We start from the raw sequence: 21,622 nt of genomic DNA on the forward strand, positions 1-21,622 counted from the left end.
CTGAAATTTGGCAGGCTCATTCCTTACAGCTTCCTTACAAAAGTTGGGCAGTTTTCATTTCGAAATTCTATGCATAATGGTCATAACCAGGAAGAGATCCAAAAAGCACTTAAGAAAACATGCATTATATAATTAGGAAGCCAGCGAAACAATTAGAAGCGAGCGAGTGACATATAAAACCATATTCAGCGGCTCACGTGAACTGACACAGTGCGCAGACAAAAAGCAACAATACTAAAGAGTGCTGAGCAAAAACCGAATTACACTGCTACGCACAAATAGATAAACCACACGCCGTGGCGCAATAGTAGAGGCTTCGCCTCTAGCGCCGAGGTTCGATTCCCGAGAGGGGATGCACTGAGTATATACGCACGCATTTTTATTCATTTTACCTTCGCATCCCCTTGGTTTGAGACGTATGAAAAAATATGCGGTTAACACAGAAAGACAGATCACCAATTGAAGCTTTGTGAATAATGGATACTTTATTCGCGATCAATGATTGTTTTGGTAAAGCCATACTCAGTGTATTCATTAGATGAACGGTAAAAAAGTAAGAGCGAGGGGAGGGTAACTTATTGAGGCACGCAGGCAAAACCACACGCGGGCTCGATGTACTGTAGTGCGCGTCAACTCGATCTGAATTGCGCAATCACATTCGAAAAAATATATCTTTTCAAGTTTTATTTAGTCCATATGTGTCAAACTCAAGGCTACGGGCCACATCCGGCCCGGCGTGTAATTAAATCCGGCCCGCGAGATCATTTTATATACTGTATTATTGTTATTAATGGCCCGGAGAAATGAAGCGCTGGTAACACAATAAACTACAGATCCCATAATGCAGCGCTTCAGCTGCCTTGCCGAACACTTACCGCGTTAATCAAGTCTAGCTTATGATGCTGCAAGTTATTGCGAACGATTCTGAACAAATCTTCTGAAAGAAGAAGACGAGCTGTTTATTGATGCAGTAAGAAACGAATCGATGAATGAAACCTGTCATCTTTACAACGATTGACAAACACGGAATGTAACTTGAACACAACACATCCTACAAATACGAACCTGATTGAAAGAAATAATGATAATCAAATCCTTGATGACAGCAACACTCAGTAACACTAACAAAACAAATACTGTATATTGACAGTCATGTTACGTTATTTTTAAAATGTTCCCTTTTCTTTTTCTAGCTTTTTTAACACACTACTTCTCCGCTGCGATACGCGGGTATACAGTAATCCCTCGCTATATCGCGCTTTGACTTTCGCGGTTTCACTCTATCGCGGATTTTAAATGTAAACATATCTAAATATATATCATGGATTTTTCGCTGGTTCGCCGCTTTCTGCGGACAATGGGTCTTTTAATTTAGGTTACATGCTTCCTCAGTTTGATTGCCCAGTTGATTTCATACAAGGGATGCTATTGGCGGTTGGCTTAAAAGCTACCCAATCAGAGCATGTATTACATATTAACTAAAACTCCTCAATGCTATAAGATATGCTTCCCGCGTGGCGCTTGTTTGCTTCTCTCTATCTTTCTCACTCTCTCTGCCTGACGGAGGGTGTGAGCAGAGGGGCTGTTTGCACAGAGGACACGGACGCTCTTCTACAAAATGCCGCTTTATCGCGGTGCTTCTGTATACTTAAAAGCATGTATTGATTTTTTGATTGTTTGCTTTTCTTTGGCGCTCTCTGACTTTTTCTGCTCGGCGCTCCTTTAAAGATAAGATATATTTGCTTTCTTTTAATTGTGAGAAAGAACTGTCATCTCTGTCTTGTAATGGAGCACAGTTTAAACGTTTGACTAAAGGGTGTTATTTCATGTCTAGAGGGCTCTAATAATGTTAACAGTGTGGGAGAGTTTATAAGGGCTTAAAATATATAAAAATAACCATACAAACATATGGTTTCTACTTCGCGGATTTTCACCTATCGCGGGGGTCTGGAACGCAACCCCCGCGATCGAGGAGGGATTACTGTATATATATATGTATATATATATATATATCCCGATCTACATACTCGAATAATGGATACTTTATTCGCCATCAATGATTGTTTTGGTAAAGCCATACTCGGTGTAATCATTAGATGAACGGTAAAAAGTAAGAGCGAGGGGAGGATGACTTATTGAGGCATGCAGGCTGTAGTGCGCGTCAACTCTATCTGAATTGCGAGATCACATTTGAAAAAATATATCTTTTCAAGTTCTATTTAGTCCATATGTGTCAAACTCAAGGGCCAGGGCCACATCCGGCCCGGCGTGTAATTATATCCGGCCAGCGAGATCAGTTTATATACTGTATTATTGTTATTAAAGCCCGGTTATATTAAGCGCTGGTAACACAATAAACTACAGATCCCATAATGCAGCGCTTCAGCTGCCTTGCCTTGAACACTTAGCGCGTTAATCAAGTCTACCTTATGATGCTGCAAGTTATTGCGAAGCTAGCTCACACGATGCTGAAGAGAAAAGTTGATTCTGAAAATAGAGCCTTTAAAAACCAATGGGAGGCTGAGTATACGTTTACTGAACCCGTGTGTCTCATTTGTGGAGCTAATGTGGCTGTAATTACAGAATTTAATCTAAGACGGCACTATGAGACAAAACTTTAGGGTAACCCGAATGCAATGCAGAAGATACAGAAAGCAGAAGAATTAAATAAGAATCTGACACTTCAGCGGACGTTTTAACCCGTGCACAATCACAAAGTGATTTCAAGTGAAGCTGCTTTTATGGGAGACACAAATGCACCAGTGCACTTTGCCCCACTTTCCCTGTTGCCAAGTAATGTTAAACCAAGTCGTCACTACGGTGTTCCCAAATACGCACTTTGCTGATAAACTGAGCGCACTGCGCACTGAGTTTGCACGGCGCTTTGGTGACTTTGAAGAACAAAAAAAGTCCGTCTACATGCGGCTCGAACCTTGTGCATGCTTGGTAGCACATATCTGTGTGAGAAGCTCTTCTCAGTGATAAAGACTAACAAAACAGCACACAGGAGTCGCCTCACTGGTGAGCACCTGCAATCCATCCTGGGAATCTCCACAACACAGAACCTCACACCAAACAGAAACGAACCTGTGGCCAAAAAAAGATGCCAGGCGTCCAGCTCTAGAATGACATATGAGCAAAGACAACTGAATGATTTGATTTGTTATTGCTGAAAGGAACACATTTTATTTATATTTCCAGGTTTTGTTATGCAGCATGTTCATATTTGAATTTGTAAAATTTTGACAGGATATATTTTTATGGAGAGCAAAATCTTTTGGGATATTTAAAATCTAAGTTTATTTTTTATATAAAATTACATAAGAGTAAAGAAATTTGAATGTTTGTTCTTTTAACGTTTACTTTATTTCTAACTTGTATAATTTAGACAGGATATATTTTTATGGAGAGCAAAATATTATAAGTTGTTTAAGGTTTGAGTTGATTTATTCACGAATAATATTCCTGTCTGTTTTTACCATTCCTACCAAAGATATTTCTGTCGACTAAATAAAAATTCCTTCTATTTAAAATTTAAATAGAACTTGAACAAATATGATAGTTCATAATATCCACGCAGACTTGTACGTAAGAGCGGGAGTCATCCGTTTTAACAAGCAGCGTATTGCACTGATACGAAATAGCTGTGTGTGTATATATGTAGATATGTATGTATATGTATATATATATATGTTTATATATGTGTGTGTGTATGTATGTATATATATATGTATTTGTGTGTGTATGTATGTATGTGTGTATGTATTTATGTGTGTTTGTATATGTATGTGTATATATGTAGATATATATATGTATGTATATATGTGTATATGTATAGATATGTATATATATATATGTTTGTGTGTGTGTGTAAATATATATATATATATATATATATATATATATATATATATATATATATATATATATATATATGACAACAACACTCATCACTCACAACAGTGACAAAACAATTACATTGACAATCATGTTACGTTATTTTCAAAATGTTTCCTTTTCTTTTTCATTGCTTCTTTAACACACTACTTCTCCGCTGCGAAGCGCGGGTATTTTGCTAGTATATATATATATATGCCAGCAACACTCATGACAATGACAAAACAATTACATTGTCAATCATGTTAGGTTATTATTAAAATGTTTCTTTTTCTTTTTCATTACTTCTTTAACACACTACTTCTCTGCTGCGAAGCGCGGGTATTTTGCTAGTATTGAAATAAATAATACCAATATATTTTCTACGTCCATCAGTCATAGTGCAACACCGCCACATATCCTGCTTGCACTGCTTCAATAACTGTTGCTTACATTGTTCCCCCTTTAAATCCAAACAAAGTAAAAAGAATACCTTCACTGCCAAATCAAGCAATATTTTATTTTAGCTGTCTATTGCATGAGCTAAAGTCCAATATTTACAGATCTAACTTTTCTGGAGGCTTTCTCCTGCATTATGATGCGCAGAAAAGGAGTTGCCAACTGCTCTTCCTCACCTGCTGTACTCTTTCAGGTTGTTTACTGTTCAGTACAGTGCTGTCCTTTCTCTTTAAAAGCCCACGGCCATCTTGCCCATGTTCAGTAAATGAACTAAATGTCTCTTCTATCTTCAGAACACTCCTTCTGTTTTTTTTTGTTTATTTTTTTTTATGTATAGACATCATCTTTCTCAGTCAAAACTTTGAATGGTCATGTGATCAAAACTTTTTTTGGCCATTCTCCTGCCCTTCAGTTCAGACCAAATCATTCTTGTACGGTGGGTTCAGTGGCATACTTGTCCAATCTCACACAGCCTTTCGTCTTTCTTTAATAATCAGAATTTGGCCACTCCAGGCATTATCCTTTGTGACAACTGTGAATGCTGAAGTCAAAAACAACGGAAGACAAAAAACTATTTAAAGTAAAAAGCAATTTCTTTATTCTTGGTGAGCAGAGACTGCTGCCCCCCCAGCTCTGTGCCACTGACTGGTCAGATCAGGCAGCCTATCCAAAGAACGGAGTTAGCTCAGTTTTATACCAGTTTGTTTATTAAACAAAAAGAGGAAGTATGGCAATTCAATTTGATGTCATGCAGAGTTTGCAAGTAGCTAAAGATGACACATTAAATCATTACGTGCAGAAGTAAACGATAGTCTTTATGGCTAGTTTTGCACGACAGTTATAGAAACAGCACTTTGCAAAACATGTACTTCCCTATTCTTCTGCACCATCAAGGTTACAACATTTCAAGGGCTATGAGGCAGTTACAATTTTAGAATCTTATTATAGCTTACATTTCGCACATAATGATCATCACACATAATAATTGGTTATACAATATCAAAAGCTGCCTTAAAAGTTAGTTTAGTACATTTGTCTTACAGGAATACACTCTTACAACTTAGTGTCTGTATTAGATTACATTTGTTCAGTTAGCTTAATACATCGTTATTTATTAATACATAAGTGACATGTTTCTTATAGTTCTATTAGCACCATACTTTATTATTTGGAAAGACTGAAGCACCTTAATTCTAAATATTTCTTCCTCACAACACTATAAGGTCTTGGAAGTCTTGTTTAGCATTTACACCCCACAAGGAGATCTGCTGGAGACTTTAAAGTAAGGTGACCTATAAACTAACCATGCAAGGTAAGATCAGTGTTACCACATTCTATTTTCATAATATGTGCCCGTTTATCTGCCTTCGCAATTGACTGAGTATACAAAAGACTGGAAGTAAAACTAGACTTCAAAACTGCACCATACTACTGAAGAAGCACTGTCCCAAATGCATTCTGTTGCAACCATTGTTGTTCTTTCAGTAGGGGAAAATGTTATTAATGTCTACTTAGATAGAATGTTTAACAACCCTTCATATTCTTTCAAATGTCCATGGTTCCACTAGAACAATGTATTCTGCCAGAAAAGTCCTCTTCATTGTGCAGTTTCTTCAATCATGTTTAGCACACATTTTCCCAGGTAAGTGGTCATGCCTAGTGCACTCAGTATTTGCCTTTTTATCAGTGGGCCTTTCCATTTCTAGTAAAGTCTGCATTTCAGGTGGTTGAACTTCATCTGACAAAAATAAAAAAAGGTGATTTCTTTCAATCTAAGCAGATGTTTGCCTCTATTTAGTTTAAGAAGATAGTTTTGAATCCTCTGAAGAACGTTTTCCAACTTGACACTATGATCTTCCCCTGATGACATTCAAACAATAATATCGACATACTGTAAACACAAACCCCTTTAAGGTCTTTCAAAGAGGTGTTCCAATGCCTTATGAAATATTTATGGGGTGGAGATGGAGCCAAAGGGAACACGAAGAAGGAGATACCATCCAAAGTAGGTATTAAATATGTATAGCTTTGTACTCGATTCATCAAATATAATCTGCCAGAATCAATGTGAAGCATACATTTTTTAAAACACCTCTTTGAAGAGTCTTTTTTTTTTTAGAATTAAATTTCCAGTCTCTGAAAAGAGTATTCAGAGCTAATACACTTCTGCCATTAGATTCAGGAGGCTATAGTGAGATGTGTTTGTGTAACTAGTGAGATGTGTTTGTGTAACTTGGAACAAGGGTTTGTAAGAAGTGCTCCTGTACAACTATCCAAAGTTCATGTCATGCTTCTGACATCATAAATTGGAGAAAACAGCACAGCATATTATATAACTGTAGTTAGGATATAGTGGGTTGGATAGTGGATGGATGGTTATACCAGCATTTCCCAGACTTTGTGGCATCATGACCCAGTTTTGCCAGTCCGTTTGTGACCCACTGTGGTGTGGTGGGGGTGGTGTTCCTCCTCTGTGAATCAAGTGAAATCTTCATTGGTTTTTCTCTTTGGTGAATCAAGCACAATCATCAGAGTGAGGGTTGGAGAGGTTGTCTAGGATCATCTATGATACTTCTGCTGCTAACACAGGGTGATCATCACACCAGTAGATGCAGTTTCATCCAGGGTTGGCCATGATTCACCTGCAATGCTACCAATGTGAATCAAATGCAATCATCGGAGTGGTGTGCGGGGTTTCGTCCAGGGTTTGCCACGGGCTGCATTATGGTAGAAGCTATCAAAAGAAAGAGGCATAGCCAAGCAATATCTTAGGCTTACAATACAGCAGAGCTAATTGCACTTTCTACTTAAACTAAGCATCATATAATTCTTAAGAAAACAGCAAAGCTTTACAGGACAAAGTTCATTTTCAGTAGCCAAGTAAAATGGCAAGCTGCTTAAATATAGCAGTCTTTTTCAGCACAGAAATAAAATAAAGCATCTTTTAAATGGGTCAAGAATTCTTGAGGGCCAGTATAAAGTATATATCTAGCTGAATGATAGATGTTGTAAATCAAAAAAATGATGTAAACATATGAGAGATTTGTCACAATATGTGCTGGGGACTCAACTTTAAAAATGCCTCTGTAATGCCTGTCCAGTAAGAATACAGTGCTTCATGTGGGTTTTACTGTGTGTGCAGTAAAAGTGTTTTAAAGAGGAGAGAATAAATAACTAATATACTATAATTGAGCTTTCTTTTAAAAAACATAACTACAGTAACAAACAAAATGGTTACTTTTGGAGTTTTTGACTTCTGTGCTAAATATATATACATGTATATACAACTATTCAACCATTCTATGATCTGGTTCTCGCAACTGAAAGAATGCACAGTGGCGGATGTTTGTGAACCAACCATAAACGAAACCTGGTAGGTAACCACCCATACAATTAGATTGTGATTCAGACTACGAATGCCATGAATGTAATTACCCCGATCTACATTCTGTCAAATAAATGAACTACACCCTTGGCGCAACGTAAAGAGGCTTCGCCACTGACGTCCGAGGTTCGATTCTCCGAGAGGGGGTGCAATGAGTGTGTACGCCTGATGAGCTCAGAATTAGGGCGACACATGTATCGCATATTATTTGACAGTAAAAACTATTCAGCCACAATATATACTGTATAGTACACAGTATATATATATATATATGTATATATATTTGTATATTTTATTGGAGAGAAATGACATATCTTTCATATTCTCGAAGACATTTGTACATTACAGAAAACATTTAAACTTTCCATTTTTTGTTTTTTTTTAATCTCTTAAAATTATTCACTCTCCTTCGTGGGGGGGCTAATATCATTAACCAGTGGTGCAGACAGCACCTGTGAACATCATCTACAATAAGAATTTGAAACAGTTGGTTATTCATTGTGAATGTAAATAAAAAAGTCAATGATATTTACAAACTGTATACCAGAAAAAAGTTTTTATTTATCAAATAGTTATTTTTATGTTGTTCTGCAAAGAATACACAAACATAGTACGAATTCAGATTTATATCTTTGCAGCTGTGCTAACTACTATCCTATCAGTTACAGTATATAAAAAGGAGACACTTTTTTTTAGAAACTGGCAAGTACATGGAGAACCTACATATTACACATGTAATATTCAATCATTTTCCTCAATAAATAAATGACCAAGTATAATATTTTTGTCTCATTTGTTTAACTGGTTTCTCTTTATCTACTTTTAGGACTTGAGTGAAAATCTGATGATGTTTTAGGTCATATTTATGCAGAAACATAGAAAATTCTAAAGGGTTCACAAACTTTCAAGCACAATTGTAGGGACACAAGTTAAATGAAAACCTACCCTTTCTGCGTATCTTTCTCTACTTGCATAGTTCTACACCCTTGTCTAACCAGGTGGCTCCCTCAATCAACTTTCCAGTAATTCAAAAAGTACACTTGTCTGTCTCTCTTTCCTTCTCTGTCTCTCACATACATTCATTTCCTGTTTTCTCTTATTCCTTCTGCCCGTAGGTCTTTAGCTCTGTTTATCTCCTGTCATATCATAGACATTGTTACAAAATTATTAAGCTCTTAATACATTTTCTGTAAGTTTCCTTTGTGCATTTCAGGGGGTTATGAATGTCAAGGAACAAAATGTTTTTGAAAGGAATTAGTATTTTAGATGCCAGGTCTTTGTTTAAACTCTACAACAAGAACATGAGGATATAGATATAAGCTGATCAATAGAAATTTTTCACTGACATCAAAGTATTTTTCTTACATATTATCACTGATATTCAACATACATTAATAAGTTAATGTGGTAGATAGTGTTGCTTTTGAGGACTTAGAGAGAAAAAAAATGATTGAAAGGCTTAGTTTAAAGAGATTTTACAAACTAGGATAGGGCAAAATAGGCAGCACAGGCCCCTTCTTCAGGCAAGATCTTAATTAATTATAGGTTTGTGTGGGTGTATTTTTTTTTCTTCTGTTAATATAATTAGTTCACTGGATCTCCTTACTCTTGAACACGCTAACATCTGCCCATGAGTAAAACATTTCAGTCATAGAGCAATTCCTGCTTTTCCTAGTGACTGACCTTGGACTTTATTGATGCTCATTACAAAATACAATTTTACAAGAAACTGTAATCTTTTGAACTGAAAAATGTAATTAGTAGTAATAATGGGAGGTTCAGGTATAAATAAAGTTTTCCTGTAGCGCATCCTGTAAAAATGATAGCTTTAAACAGATTTGAATGTTGCACTTTGATTTGTAATGTGGTACTGTTGCAAAGTTTTAGGGGTCCTCAAACATAGTCCTGGAGGGCCACAGTAGCTGCAGGCTTTTCTTCCAATTAATTTCCTAATTAGAAGACAGTCCTTGCTGATAATGAAACTTGATATTTAAATATTAGGCTTGTTAGTGCTTTCATTCCTCCAAGAGAAATTTTAATTGCACTATGGAGTTTCTATCTCTGATAACATTATCCATGTGTTTTGTGGACCAGCACAGATTTAAACAAAATGATCCTTCAATTTCTATCTGATTTATTTCTAAACATTATTTAACACAGTTTATGGTGAATATGTACAGGTTTAAAAGGAAGCACATTAGCTGGAGAGATGATGGTTTATTGGTTATCTGCATTTCATTATTAACTAATGTCTGGTTATGAAAAAAGGCAACAATTAAAACTTAAATGCAGCTACTTAAAACTAAATGAGGCAATTAAGCGTTCTCAGTTGTAACATGCAAGATAACTATACTTCCGCCCAAAAACTTTATTTTTTAGTAGTAAATAAATAGGTTCTAATTAATAGATTGGTTGAAGTGAATGCCTGCAGCCACTGAGGAACTCCAGGACTGTAACTGAGGACCTCTGATCTACAATGTAACTAAAATTTGTTTTTAATGAATGAATGCACTAACAAGGCATATAGTTACACACCAAGTTTCATTAACAGCAAGGATTGAGTTCTAATTAGGAAACTGGCTGGAATGAAAACCTATGGCCACTGCGACCCTCCAGGGCCATGTTTGTTCTTTTAGAGGGTTTAGATCAAAAGCAATACAGTGGAACCTCGGTTTACAAGTAACTTGGTTTACGAGTGTTTTGCAAGACAAGCAAAATTTTTTAATAAATTTGGACTTAATAAACGAGCTATGTCTTCCAATACGAGTAGTATGGATACACTTTGTCTGCTGAGCGTCATGTGATCACAACTGAGCTGATAGTTCTTCTCTCTCTCCTTATCTCTCTCGCCCACGCACAGCGCGTCTCTCTCTCTCTCTCTCTCTCGATTGCGCGCGCCACTCTCTCTCGCTCGCATGCAGCTTGTCTCTGTCTCTCTCACCGTCTCTCTCTCCTTATCTCGCTCGCTCACGTGTCTCTCTCTCTCTCTCTCTCTCTCTCTGAGGGCAGTTGTCTCCTATTCTCCTTCTGAGTCTGTGTGCCTCACTCATATAGTCAACATCCGTACGAGCGTATACTGTCTACTACAGCATTGTGACTGTGTGTGTGTATGCACGCGCACGTGTGTGCTGTGAAGTTCGAGTCCCCCTCTTGCACCCCAAAACACGAAGCAGAGTCTCAGTACTTTAACAACATCATCCTTATTTAGCTTGAAACAGCAACAGTGCTGTTATTTAATGTAGCGGGATCTTTATAATGTTCCTTGTATCACCCATTGATGGCAGCTGCTTATTGCATGTCTGCAATCTTTTTGGATGCGCTTATATGGTGAACTGCTACAGCACTGGGAGACTGCAATTGCTTTGGGACACTCTTCCGCGTGTCGTCCCGTTGGGTGGAATCCCACATGAGTTTAGAAACTCACTCACACCAGCCATGATTCTTTTTAAAGGTAAAGTGCAGGTTAATTTGTTTTATGTATTTTTACATTATTTTCCATTATTTCTTATGGGGAAATTCGCTTTGATATACGAGTGCTTTGGATTGCGAGCACGTTTCCGGAACGAATTGTGCTCGCAAACCGAGGTTCCACTGTATATGAAATGAAACATAATTAGTGTATGGAAACAACATTTTACCTCAAAGAAAGTGGAAAATCAAAAATGATATTGCGGTAACTCTCTAATGTCAGATGTTACCAACATGGTTTGTTGCCAGAAGCAATAGAACACAAAATGGTACTGTCTATAAGCCAGTAAAGGAAAAGAAAATAGTGTGAAAAATGGAAAAATAATAAATCAAGACATAAATGAATAATGATAAAAAAAATAATGTCCAAAAATGTTCGTTACCACAAAAACAAATTCATACATGAATTTCTGGACGATACACCCTACAAGTTATAACAAATTGCCTCAGAGAACAGTAAAAAGAGATTTTGTTGGTGTTCGGCCCAAAACACTTTGATTTTGACAACACAGTACAGTTGCTCTGTGTGTTTCCACTTAAATTGGTTTTCTGTACAAAGTGTAAAAGGTGGTTATTTAACTTTACTGGTTCTGTCATTGAGAAGTGGACCTAAGACTTTATCTGTAAGGTGACTGAGCAGAGGCTAAAAGTAAAAAAAAAAATCATATATTATGTCATTTGAGGGTTTATTTATGATTTTAGTGATGTATCTATTGTTCACAACGACCAGCTGGTGGTAATATTCTTTTCTGTTCTTTTTTTCACCCCACAGTAAAACCACCCACTTTAACTATACCACGTGGTCGTGGTATAATAACAGTGAGAGAAGGATCTCGTGCAGAACTCCAATGCGATTTAACAGGAAATCCTCGACCTCCTGTGTTGTGGTCCCGTGCAGACAAAGAGTTGCCTATGCCCAATGGAGAATGGATAGTGGAGACTAAAGATGGAAGACTGCGTCTAGAGAATGTTACTCGAGATATGACTGGCACATACCGCTGCCAGACAGCAAGATACAACGGGCTGAACATCAAGCCGCGAGAGGCTACAGTCCAGCTGAATGTTCAATGTGAGTTATGTTTATGTGTGCATGGATAACTTATCAGATAGAAGACAACATTCTACTAGCAATAATCAACCAACAGCCTTTGTTTGATATTAAATATTATAAATAATACATGGTTCAAATGCATTTCTACTGTACAGTACATAGGTGGATAGACAAATAAATACTTTATTGATCACAAAGGAAAACTGCAGTACTATAGCTGCTGAGGTATAGAACTACATAGAATACGCTCAAATGAAACAGTATCCATCCATCCATTATCCAACCCTCTATATCCTGTTTACAGGGTGACAGGGGTCTGCTGGAGCCAATCACAGCAAACAGAGGGCACAAGGCAGGAAACAAACCCCAGGCAGGGTGCCAGTCCACCGCAGGGCACACACACACCAAGCACACACTAGGGACAATTTAGAATCACCAGTGCACCTAAGCTCCATGTCTTTGGACTGTTAGAGGAAGCCCAAGGAGACACGGGGAGAACATGCAAATTCCATGCAAGGAGGACCCAGGAAGCAAACCCGGGTTGAAACAGTATATACAGTATATAGTATTTAGAATAGCCATAGTTTTTTTATCAACATCTAGTGGTATTTGACAAGCACCACATTTTTTGAATTATGTTAGAATCATCCATTTGCTGAAGGTGTACTGCAAGTTGATCAGGATGTCATGCATTCTTTATGTTAGCCAACATCATAGCCTACATCATTCTGTCTGCTGACAGACCAATGAGTCAAAGCCTGTGCCCATTACAAAGCACTACATCAGTTATGGCACAGCACAGCTTATAATGTTTGTTCCAGGAAGGCTGGAGAGAAGGACAATTGTCCAACCCTTACTGAATTACTTGTGCTTTTCTATAGCTTTGTGACTGTTGGCATCTCCTGTTATCATGCTAATCCTCCAATAAGTAATACTGCATAGAAGAACACATTTGTAGCTACAGTCTATAAAAAATGTGCAAGAATTTATGACCTACCTGCAAAAGCAACTGAAAAGAAAATTGAATGATTATCATTTATTACATGCCTCATTAAATAATTTGATAATTGGAATGGAACTTTGTTAGCATCAGTGAGCTTCTGTGGTCTCCTTCATAAAACATTAATAATTTCTAAGAAACTCACAAGTAAAAACTTTTCTTTTGACAAGTTTCTTTGTAGCTTACTTCAGACATCAATTCAGTGAACTCTAAATTAATTTGTGGAGCTACATAAATAGGTTACAGGCAGTTGTTCCTTGTGACACACAGTCATTCCCAATAACGCATTCATAAACTTTCAGATATTGACTAGCCTTGAAGTTATTATCAAAATGCAAGATACTGTAGTGATGCTGATAGTGGCACAAACATTTTCTTTTAATAACTCTTTAGCCTTTATTCACACTGTTTAAGGTTGAGTTTTCTTAGATGTAGCCAGTTTTTATTTCTTTATAAAGCAGGGTATGTTAGCATTAGGCATCATATAATTTCAGGTTTCACAATATATTTGAAAGTATAGTAAGACCTGCGTATATATTGTCACACTACCTTAAGAGCACAGATGTCATCTGCACATCATGAGTAACTGGAATAGTGTGTATATCTTATTTAAGCTTTCACATGACATGTTCTACCTAACAAATTTAATTGGAATGGTGCAAGGCCTTTTAAAGTATTAAGCAAGACGTGACAAATGATATAAACCATATTTAAGGGACTATGCAGTAGTAAGTTTAATTAGCTTATTAAAAGACATATTGACCTTGCAAGAACCTTTCAAAGATTAAAGCCTTGCTTTGGTGGAGAGTCTAGCATTCTCCCAAGGATCATTAGAGCTGTGGTTTTGTGATTCCTATGATCCTGGTCCACCTAAATCGAGGAGGGACCAAACAAAAACCATTTGTTTCTTTTGATGGTTTCATAAAGTGAGCATTTGCTCTGGAATAATGGCAATGGAACAATTTCTTGGAGACAGACCTGGCAGTAGTGTTTGCAGGAATGTGTCATGTTGATGAGTGACCCATATAGCTAACTCAGCAGGTGTGGATTAACTAGCTTGGAGGCCTCTAGGCCAGCCTCAACCTTCCCATTGCACTGATTAATGCATTTTTTCCTGTATATATATATGACAGTAATTTTTGTATTGTATTTTTGTCACCCTTTCTGAGAAGACATACAAGTATGAATATCATTGTAGGCTACTGACCATTTGTACACACTAACCTCACTGCAGTCCCTAATTTGTTTATTTCATAGTTTTCCTTGTTTGCTTCAGTTGCCAGGAGTTAGTACAAGCCTATGATTAGACATACATGTGCATGGAGGATGCAGTATTAGCCACTCGTATCTCTCTCTGTCTCTTATTCTTTCTTTCTATCTTTTTCTTTCTCTCTCTAAGACACTCACTCTGTACAGCTTGTTGCACACAGCAAACAGAGCATGCCTAGCGTAGTTTATTCCATTAGTCCTAATGGCCAGTCCATCCCTTCAAGTAATATAAGGTATGCCCATAAAGTAACAATATTAAATGATTAATCCAATTACTTTTTTTTATATGTCCAAATTTTGTTTATCCATCCGTACAAGTCAAGCTTCTTCCAAAAAAGAAAAAACACCGAACCACCAAGCAGTTGTCTTCAAAAAAGGCAAAATGAGTGAAGGCCAGGTGCAGTGCCAGCCTGGTGACATGCAGTTTGTAGTAATAGTTTTACAAGACATATGCAGCCAAACTAGACCTTGGTAATGGAAATTGTCCACTGGGCTGTGGACTATTACTTCTCTAACAGGTAAGAAGCCTGAGCTTGTGCTGCAGATTAAAAATTAACAGTTAGTTTTTTGAAGGCCATTTCTATGAAGGATGCTTCTGGGGTGATGCAGGGCCCTAAACAAAATCAAGTGGTTTGGAGATAAATAGAAATACGGATTTCAGTGCCCCCACTTACTGTCACATTAGTTCTAGCCCTTTGTAATGTTGTCTTCACTGAAGGAGGCTATATAACAAAGGCTGATGGATTGTTAGACTAGAATATTTCCATGTGAAGTGACAGAAATAATAACTGATGACCTGGAACTGGAATTGTTTTTGGAAGTCTTTGACAGTCATGGAATGCCCATAATAAACACCATGTCTAAATAGAAGGGTGCTCATGAGTATCCCAGGTAAAAAAGTATAAACGTTACACACCACTAGAGAGACAAAAGAGATTAAGTAATATGATAGGTGTAATCATTAATGGCTTGATGATTATTTTATGTATCACAGTTTTGGGCTTTCACTAAATCTTTATAATACAGAATGACCAAAATGGTTTATACCAGATGTGAAGTTCTGTTTGGCCATTTGGTTAAATGGCACATGAAAGAACATTTGGAAGATGCTCCAGCAGCTGTTTGTTCCAGTCTGCTACTCTTTACAACACAATTAGAGGCTAATTTGACCTTTCTGTACAGGGCAGCTCAGTACAATAATTGCACATAGTTTTGTATTTGGCACTGTGCTTTCAATTTCCCAAAGCCTACAGTGATGGCAGCCAGCAGAGAGACCCATTCATTTCTCCATTAAGTCACAGTGTTGATTGCTTATTTATTTATTAAAGTGTTTTACTGGAGAAAGGAAAGCAATTCTCTGTTGCACAGGACAGATTGCCCGGGTCCTGTGGAGAATGGATAATGCTTTTCAATAGCTTTGTGTCTGTCCAGGATGTTTTTCCTGTTAACTCAGAGGATGTGCACTGTAGAAAAAACATTTCTATTTTTGAGCATTGTGATAACTGCTCAATTGGCCCTCCTGCACAGTAGGCACTGAACTTAATTCACCAGGCTTGTCTCTTGGGTTATAAAGAGTGAGCTGCTAATTCCCTGAATAATGTATGCCTATTTGTTTACACAAGATTTCATATCTTATGTTTATTTGGTTACCAGTTATTTATTACCAGTGCTAATCTTCCAGCTTCTCCTTCCCAGCCAGTGCTGTCTTATTGAAAATCCATTTTCCAGATGAGAAATTATTTGGCCATTGTAATAAGAAGTGACAGTAGAGGAAGTGGTTTTATTTTTGATAATCAGTGATTTGTGGATCAAATTTTTATTTTGGTTGTCAGTTATGTACTTTAGTTTTCAAATATCACCACCATGCAATTTGTAATTTAATTGTGTGTGCTAGAAGCAGTTTGTCTGCCTCCTCATTTATTCTTCTAGTTATGGGATGGCTCCTAACGTAATTCATAAAAATCAAAAATGATAACATTCATGTTCTATAACTTAATTTCAAACTAGACAGCCTGCTTTTTTCATAGTGGTTTTATTAATTATTTATTTTCACATATAGAATCTTGGCAGTGACTGATTTCTGAATTAAGGGTCTGTCTTGAGGATGCTTACAGATAAATATCTGGAAATGTTGTTTGTAGAGTTATATTTTTTCAAAAATATTTGGAAAAAGACAAAGTGAAATGCAGCCCATGATCAACGTCCATTTTCTTCTCCCAGTATCCATTTTAGAATGAAGAGAGCATGATAATCTCATAATATGTGAGAACACAGAACACTACCCTTCAACCGGCCTGCTTACTCCATGAGCAAACACAAGCATCATTAGGCACATTTTGTGAATTAATAAAATATTTTTTACATTTTTAATAAGGTATAAAAAGTGGCACTGTCTGCAGTGGGCTGGCGTCCCGCCCAGGGTTTGTTTCCTGCCTTGTGCCCTGTGTTGGCTAGGATTGGCTCCAGCAGACCCTGTAGTTAGGATATATCGGGTTGGATAATGGATGGATGGAGTGGCACTGTCATTGTTGCTGCTGGTTTACCACCTCATATGGTGTCATTTACTTTTTGTTTGTCTTTTGTGTTCAGTGATTTTTTTCCTAATTAAATTGTAAAATATCATTTATAAGGCTGGAACTAGCACAGAGCAACAAGATAGAGATGTCTTCTGAACTGGTTTGGCTTCCGTACTGTCATGATCTGGGAAGTTCATCCAAAGCATCGGTACTCAAATGTGGCACTTGGTGTCATGGCCCACCTGCCAAGTTGTTGTGCCTGCTTATGGTAAAGTCATCCCTGATGGAGGATCGATGGAATCATGGGAAAGAGAGGTCCTTTCATCGGATTGGCTGGCCCAGCACTGTTTCAGCTGTGGAATGGCCAAATGGGGGAGGCAGCTTGATGGATGAGGTCTCCAGGATTATAAACAAATCCAAATCATATTATGTGATGTCATCCATTGTTCAATTCTGCTACGTACTTTTAAAATTTTTATTTTCATACTGTATTGAGGTTTTGTTATGTTCTGTGTATTATATTTGTATTGACCCCTTTCTTTTTGACACCCACTGCACGCCCAACCTACCTGGAAAGAGATCTCTCTTTGGATTGCCTTTCCCAACGTGTCTTCCATTTTTTCCCTACTGGGTTTTTTTGGGATTTTTTCCTTGTCTTCTTAGAGAGTCAAGGCTGGGGGGCTGTCAAGAGGCAGGGTCTGTTAAAGCCCATTGCGGCACTTCTTGTGTGATTTTGGGCTATACAAAAATAAATTGTATTGTATTGTATCTGTGTAGCAGGCCCTGAAAATGGGTAACTGGCCAGTATGCTATTAAGCTCGTAAAAACTGCAGCAAAACAACCCACAAGAAGAAGAGACACCATCAACGTTTGGCTTGTATAGGAAAAAGGGTAAATGACAGATCTTTATAAAATAAATGTTTTATTTTATGTCAAAATAGGCAGTCCAATGGTAAGCAAGTCCCAAAAACACATATCCAAAGGGAGAGGTCAGAATACAGTAATAAAACAGAAATCATCTCAGAGAATTCACTAACATCCAGCATATACAATGTACTGCAAGAATCTGTGTGTTCTCTCAGCCTTTTTTGGGTTGAGGGCAGTCCCTCAATAAAGTGGACAGGTGGCTAGGAGAACCACCCACAAAATATAAGGAACATGGAAGAAGCATAGACACACAGAAATGAAATAATACACAAAGCTAATTAAAGAACAAAATAATGCAAATAATAAACATGATCAAAATCAGACATAAATAAAAAAGACATAGACAGGAATTTAAGTATGCCAAGAGAGGAAACTTGACTGGAACATATCATATGTTTACAGAGAACACCAATAAAATTGTCCAGTATAAATTAGAAGGAGAGATAACTGAAGATAAGGAGGGTGGCATCATTTCCATAAACTAAAAATCACTGCATTTCATTAACAGACAACATCAAACATAACATGGCTTGAGTTTCTGGTTAGGATATTTACTTGTCATGAAAGAGACAGTACTTGTTTCTTTCATGACTGGCCTACTGCTTTGCTTTATTACTTTTTCTTGTCAGGGTAGAACTGTTACTTGGACTGAGCAGGAACTTTAAAGCTGGGAAAAAACAGGTTTTGAACTAATAGCTTTTATCAACTTAAGGTGATGGTCTTAGACTTGCATTATAAAAATTTTAAGAGCAAGTTATTTTAAGTTTAAGAAACCTGTGTGCATACTGGCTGGTCACTCTTATTTTCATCTGTTCATTTGCCTTCATGGGATTACTATCTTCTCCTATTGTCAAAAGATGCAGTGGTTAGGTTAATTTATAGCTCTAGATTTGCCTAGTTTAAGTGAGTTTCCAATGACTGTCCCATGGCTTGGATAAACATTCTCTTGAGGAAAAGTACCTGTCCTGTGGCTAAAGCAGAGACACACTCTGGATCACCACAACTCACTACTGGGAATACAGGTTTGGGAAAAGTCTGGATAGGTAGAAAGATATTAGAGTATCTTCCTAATACTGTGCAATTTAAAATATGCCAACATGATTAAAATTCACCTAATACTCTACATGAAGACAAAAATGACCAACAGATGCAAAAGGCTACATTATCACTAAACATATAAAGCAAACTCCTGTCAAAGATAAGAAATTTTCTGATATAATTTTACCACATTGCATTACTGTTAAACAGACAAACAAATGTATTAGTGCAATGCTACAGTTTTTTTAGTTTTTAATTGCAATTACATTTAAGTGAGAAACATGCTTTGCTTTTAATTAACATGATGCAACACCTTCTGTCTTTAAGAAGATACTATAAGACATTTTTATTGTAACACATCTTAAAAATGTGATTTCTTTTATAGATCACTAAGATGAGACAGCTGCATTGGGGTCACCTTAACCTGCTTGTTAGGTACTCTCCTTTATTTCAAGGATTTAAAAGACAATTTTAGCTAGTCATTCATTATCTCTTACACTTTGGTCTGATGCTGTGATCTGGGAGTTTTTAAGACCATTTAGAAAGAAAGAAAAAAAAAATCAGTGAAGGTAATGCACTCTTGTATGCTGAAAGGCCACTTTACCGAGGATATTTCACCATGAAGATTAATTTGGATCTACAGACCAAGTGCAAAATAGGAAAATATGTTCCTTATAAATTAGGAATTGCTAACTGTTCAAGTAATTATTTTGAAAATATCTTCAAACTATGATTACCAATTGGAGAACTCTGAAGTTCAGTACTCCATTTTAACACCGAGCTTACAAACCAATTATAAAATACGTAGAAAGCCAGGGGAGTATTACTGGGTCAGAGGTTATAGGATCATTCTGTTTAGTATGTTTTTTTTCCTGTTTCATTAAATATAGTAGCATTTTGAGCAGATGAAGAATTCCAAACAAGACTTAAACAAGAAATGTTACAATACATAGTCATCTTTTCTTGAGCCTTGCACATGGCTTATGGGGAGTGTACGCAGGTATGGAGTAGGTGAAGATTAACAGCAGGGAATGTTCATGCAGAGCCATGGTCACAATCAATAATTCCAAGGTGCAATAGAAGCAGATGGGAAGATCAAAATTCATAATAGAAAATGCTTAGTATTTAGGCATGTCCCTGCTTTATTGTTCAGGAGGCATAAACCTCTGTATTTGCCATAATGGTTGTGATATTAGATATAGCACAAAGAAGACACACTGGTATAAAATGATATGCATTGTAAGAGGTCAAGATTCAGTTACTAGTTTATATGACATTTTTATGTTTTTTGTTTTTCTGATTATTTCGTAGCTTTTTATTTCTTTGTTTTCAGTTGTGGGTTTTCTTTGTTTCTGCTTGCTGCTCCTGTGACATCTGCTTAACTTTTGGTGACACGTAGTGATGTTCCACCTGAGTCACTTTAGTTGATACTGTGAATGGTTTGTAAGTTTAAGGGCTCATTTGAAAGTGTGGTTTGCCTAACTGCAGCATTTGTGGTTAAAATGTCTATTACTTGAAGTAAAGCAAGCAGAGGGGGATAATACTTTATTGCTTCAAGGACAGCCATTTCAGGATTGCATAAGTGCATAGGAATCTGAATCCAGACTCAATATAACTATTTAAATAAGATTCCAAGAGTCTATTTGTTTTACTCCAACTGCAGCCACTTATAGAAATTATTATTAGTACTTCAAGGACTTAAGAATGAAGGAATGTTTTGGATGAGAACAATTTATTCAGTCCAACATTACGTACTGTTTGCTGTTCACTTATTGCCTAGATTTGAAAATCTTCAATATGCTGCTTTCTTTTAAATTTTGTTTTGTAATATGAGCGGTCATAGTTGAGTTTAGGAATTATTTATAAGCATCTACTGTATTACAAAGTACATGTATTATATTATGTCTTTTAGCATGACATAAAACTGTCAAGTATCATTATATTTAACGTGTTGACTGTCAACTATGAGAATTTCTGTTCCATGTGCCAACTACAAGCTAACCTGAGTAGATTTTTTAGGGAAAATACATTTTTATTTAGAGTTTTTCTTAATAACAAAATTGATTGAATTAGTATATTAAAATAATATCCTGATATAATTATAATGTTGTTAGGAATAAATATAACAGTCAATGTGTTGATTTTAATTTATTATTGCTAATAGAATTGTTTATAGGATATTTATAGACTGTTAATAGTTCATTTATAATAGATACCTAAGCAGAAGTGGAATCTTTTAGTCAATGTATCATTGTTCCCTGTGTGAAATAATATTTAAAAAAATGTATGTATAATTTAACCAGCTTTTATTTATACAATACATGTGTGCTCTTGTTGAACAGATATTTAAGGGAACTGGCATCCACTTTGCTTCTTCCTCTCATAATTTTAAAAACTCATATCACCTCTGTTTCACTTAGCTGAAAACATTTGGAGACAGGTACAGGACAACATTCAAACCTACAGCTGAAAGCTGAGATGGTGTAAATTCCACGTATATCAATTTCCCTTTACATTTGTCATCATAAGACAGCACAGCAGTGCAGAGGTTAACATTGTTTTTTTTAAATAAGCCATAGTCCTACATTTAAATCCTCTGCTAGTTACAGCCTGTGGGAAATTTAAATATATTC

At 36.6% G+C, this 21,622-nt stretch overlaps 1 protein-coding gene across 1 annotated transcript in view; it reads left to right on the forward strand.

The window, feature by feature from the left end:
- The window catches only part of LOC120525770 (MAM domain-containing glycosylphosphatidylinositol anchor protein 1), a 1,080,913-nt gene that overhangs the window by 612,735 nt on the left and 446,556 nt on the right, over positions 1 to 21,622 (forward strand). The window contains exon 9 of the mRNA XM_039748356.1: positions 11,961 to 12,257. Within this exon, the coding sequence (XP_039604290.1) occupies positions 11,961 to 12,257 (297 nt within the window). The remainder of the gene's footprint in view (positions 1 to 11,960; positions 12,258 to 21,622) is intronic.

Source organism: Polypterus senegalus, chromosome 3 (genome assembly GCF_016835505.1).
Source record: "Polypterus senegalus isolate Bchr_013 chromosome 3, ASM1683550v1, whole genome shotgun sequence".
NCBI classification, from domain to species: domain Eukaryota; kingdom Metazoa; phylum Chordata; class Cladistia; order Polypteriformes; family Polypteridae; genus Polypterus; species Polypterus senegalus.